This window comes from Mastomys coucha, unplaced genomic scaffold, assembly GCF_008632895.1.
Source record: "Mastomys coucha isolate ucsf_1 unplaced genomic scaffold, UCSF_Mcou_1 pScaffold1, whole genome shotgun sequence".
Taxonomy (NCBI): Eukaryota; Metazoa; Chordata; class Mammalia; order Rodentia; family Muridae; genus Mastomys; species Mastomys coucha.
This window is the reverse complement of record NW_022196891.1, coordinates 14,892,436-14,894,817: the sequence shown is the minus strand read 5'-3', so window position 1 is coordinate 14,894,817 and position 2,382 is coordinate 14,892,436. Positions and strand designations below refer to the sequence as shown.

The 2,382-nt window shown below is 43.7% G+C and overlaps 1 protein-coding gene across 35 annotated transcripts in view; it reads right to left on the bottom strand.

Annotated features, from left to right (window-relative positions):
* Clasp1 (cytoplasmic linker associated protein 1) overlaps window positions 1–2,382 on the bottom strand; it is a 234,636-nt gene that overhangs the window by 101,995 nt on the left and 130,259 nt on the right. For all 35 annotated transcript variants that reach the window (XM_031380324.1, XM_031380155.1, XM_031380271.1 and 32 more), the window contains 2 exons: window positions 1,840–1,910; window positions 1,259–1,318 (listed from right to left, as the gene is read on the bottom strand). In XM_031380324.1, coding sequence (XP_031236184.1) covers window positions 1,259–1,318; window positions 1,840–1,910 — 131 coding nt within the window. The remainder of the gene's footprint in view (window positions 1–1,258; window positions 1,319–1,839; window positions 1,911–2,382) is intronic.

Here is a 2,382-nt window from a genome sequence, read left to right as displayed (position 1 = left end):
CCGCCCCCACCCATGCACCCCCAAGGTCTCCTTTCACATCCCCACCCCACTCTCACAGAAGGATTTGGATAGCACTACTTTTAAATCACAACTACCTTCTAGTGTGTGAGCCCCAGAGATGCACTCTATCGCCTTCTCCTGAAGGCCTGAGCCCCCGTTAACACAGGGTGCCTACCGTTTATAACAAAGCCTATCATGGACAGGAGGACTCAAAGACATCCAGGGAAAAAAGTGGCCATAGATGTGGATGTAAAAGGAAATCTCTTTAAACCATGAAAAAAACTTTTCCAAAAACTACTGTCTACATGGCTAACAAACGGCAGGCCTTTCGGACCCCTGCTCTTTTCTCAGTTAGTGGGCAGCCTTGATCCTCAAAGCCAGTGCTTCTCATTAGGAATTTGTTTGGGAGTTCAGCCTGAGTCTTAGTCTTAATTTCTATAATCACTCAGGTGAATTCCCTAGTGTAAATTATCACTCTGATGAAAAATGGCTGACAAACTACGACGCTTATTCAAAACTGTAGTCCAGCACCACCATCTACTGTGTCCAAATGCAGATTCTCAGGAACCTAAAACTGACAGGAACTAAGAAGGTCAAAGAAAATGAACGGGCATGTGATTATGAGAAACTCTGACACAATGCTACTGGCTACTTTTAAATTCTGATATATATAAAAGTAGTTGGCTGCAAGCCTCAATAAAGACAACTGCTGACCAACAACAGAGGGAATAAGAAAACCTCTCAGGATAATGAAATTCCCACAAAGTATCTAGATAAGGGCAGCTCTGGACCCTCACTAAGTTGCAGAACAGAACCTGTACCAGTACTGCCTCCTCCTGGCATAATCACAATAGTGCATACTGCCCGCTGACGGCATATCGATTTTGTTTTTCCTAAGACGTGGCCACTAGCCCAAGCTGGCTTTAAACTCTCAATGTAGCTGAGGATGATCTTAAACTTTTGATATTGGATTAGAGGCTCAGTTGATTTAAGATGGGATGGAATCAGGGCTTCTTACATGCTCGGCAAGCATCTACCAACTGAGCCGCACACCTATGCCTAGGCTGCACACCCGAGTATCTGGAAGGGTGATATTCCCTGAGGTTTCTCTGGCGTGAAGTGGCTCAGATCAGTGGAAACGACAGTCACTTAGCAAATGCTTAGGTTCCTCCCTTATACAGGAGGGGACAAAGCACTTGCTCAGGCACTCCACCCTAAGAAGCAGTTCAGAGCACAGCTCAGAAGCACAGGAGCTCACCTTTCTAGTGAATGCGTCTGCCATTCTTGTAAAAGCAAATCTAAAAATTCAAAACAGCGCCTGGAATGTGGTTAAGAAAGAAATGGAACTTAGTAATGTATCTGTTGGTGAAAATAAAAGTTTTTTGCTTAAATCAACCAGCTTATCTTTTGAATAGGTAAATTTCATTTAATGGGGAAGAACAGAAAATGTGGGGTAAAGAAGAATCAGAAATAACTAAAAGACTAGGCCAGCAAAGTGGTTCTGAGGGACAGATGGACGCACGCACACATACATGCAGGCACAATTTATAAGCTCTTTAAAATTTTGTAAAGACCTTAATATTTTAGAAGGTTGAATGTATATATGTAACTATAGCATGCTGTGACAGAAGACAACCTTTGAAAGTCTCATGAATGAAACCAATCAAGCCATCTTGCCAGCCAGAAAAATTAAAGTGCTCTTGGATCAAGAAGCAGTCACTAGTGATCTTAAACAACAACTTTAATGTGGAATTCTAAGCATGGGAGGAGACCTGGTGTTCCTCTTGTTTAGACACTTGCAAGGAAATAAAGAAGAAGCCCTCCCCTTCCGAGGCTCACCTTCTGACCGCGACAGACTTAGAGGTACAGTTGCTGGTTATGACAGGGATCAGCCGAGGGATGTGAGTGTGCTGTGGAGAGGAGAGGAAACAGCTGAGCACTTCAGCACAGACCAGAACCAGATACAACTGGAGCCTCTTCCTCACACGCTGACCTCACAGCACATGTATGTTCAGTGTAAAATGTCAGCGTTGAAGAAGGAAACTGAACATCCCGAAATGTTACACAGGCCACTACAGGACTGACAGAGCCATGAGTGACAAAGGGAGGCAGCATGGATCAGTCACCACAGCCTGAGACAGGAGGCCTAACGCAGCGGCTGACATAAGCCATCCTGACACTGTTTCAGTGGAAACATACAATGGCCTTGGGTTGAATATTACAATTAAGGGCAAGCAAAAACAGTGATGATAACAAATAATCCTGAGTAACCTGTGGGGATTGAGCACATTCTGCAGAGTTTCAAGATAATTTTTTAAATTCATTTTAGTTATTTATTTGTTCCAGGTCATCCTCTCCTCTCTCTCTCTCTCTCTCTCTCTC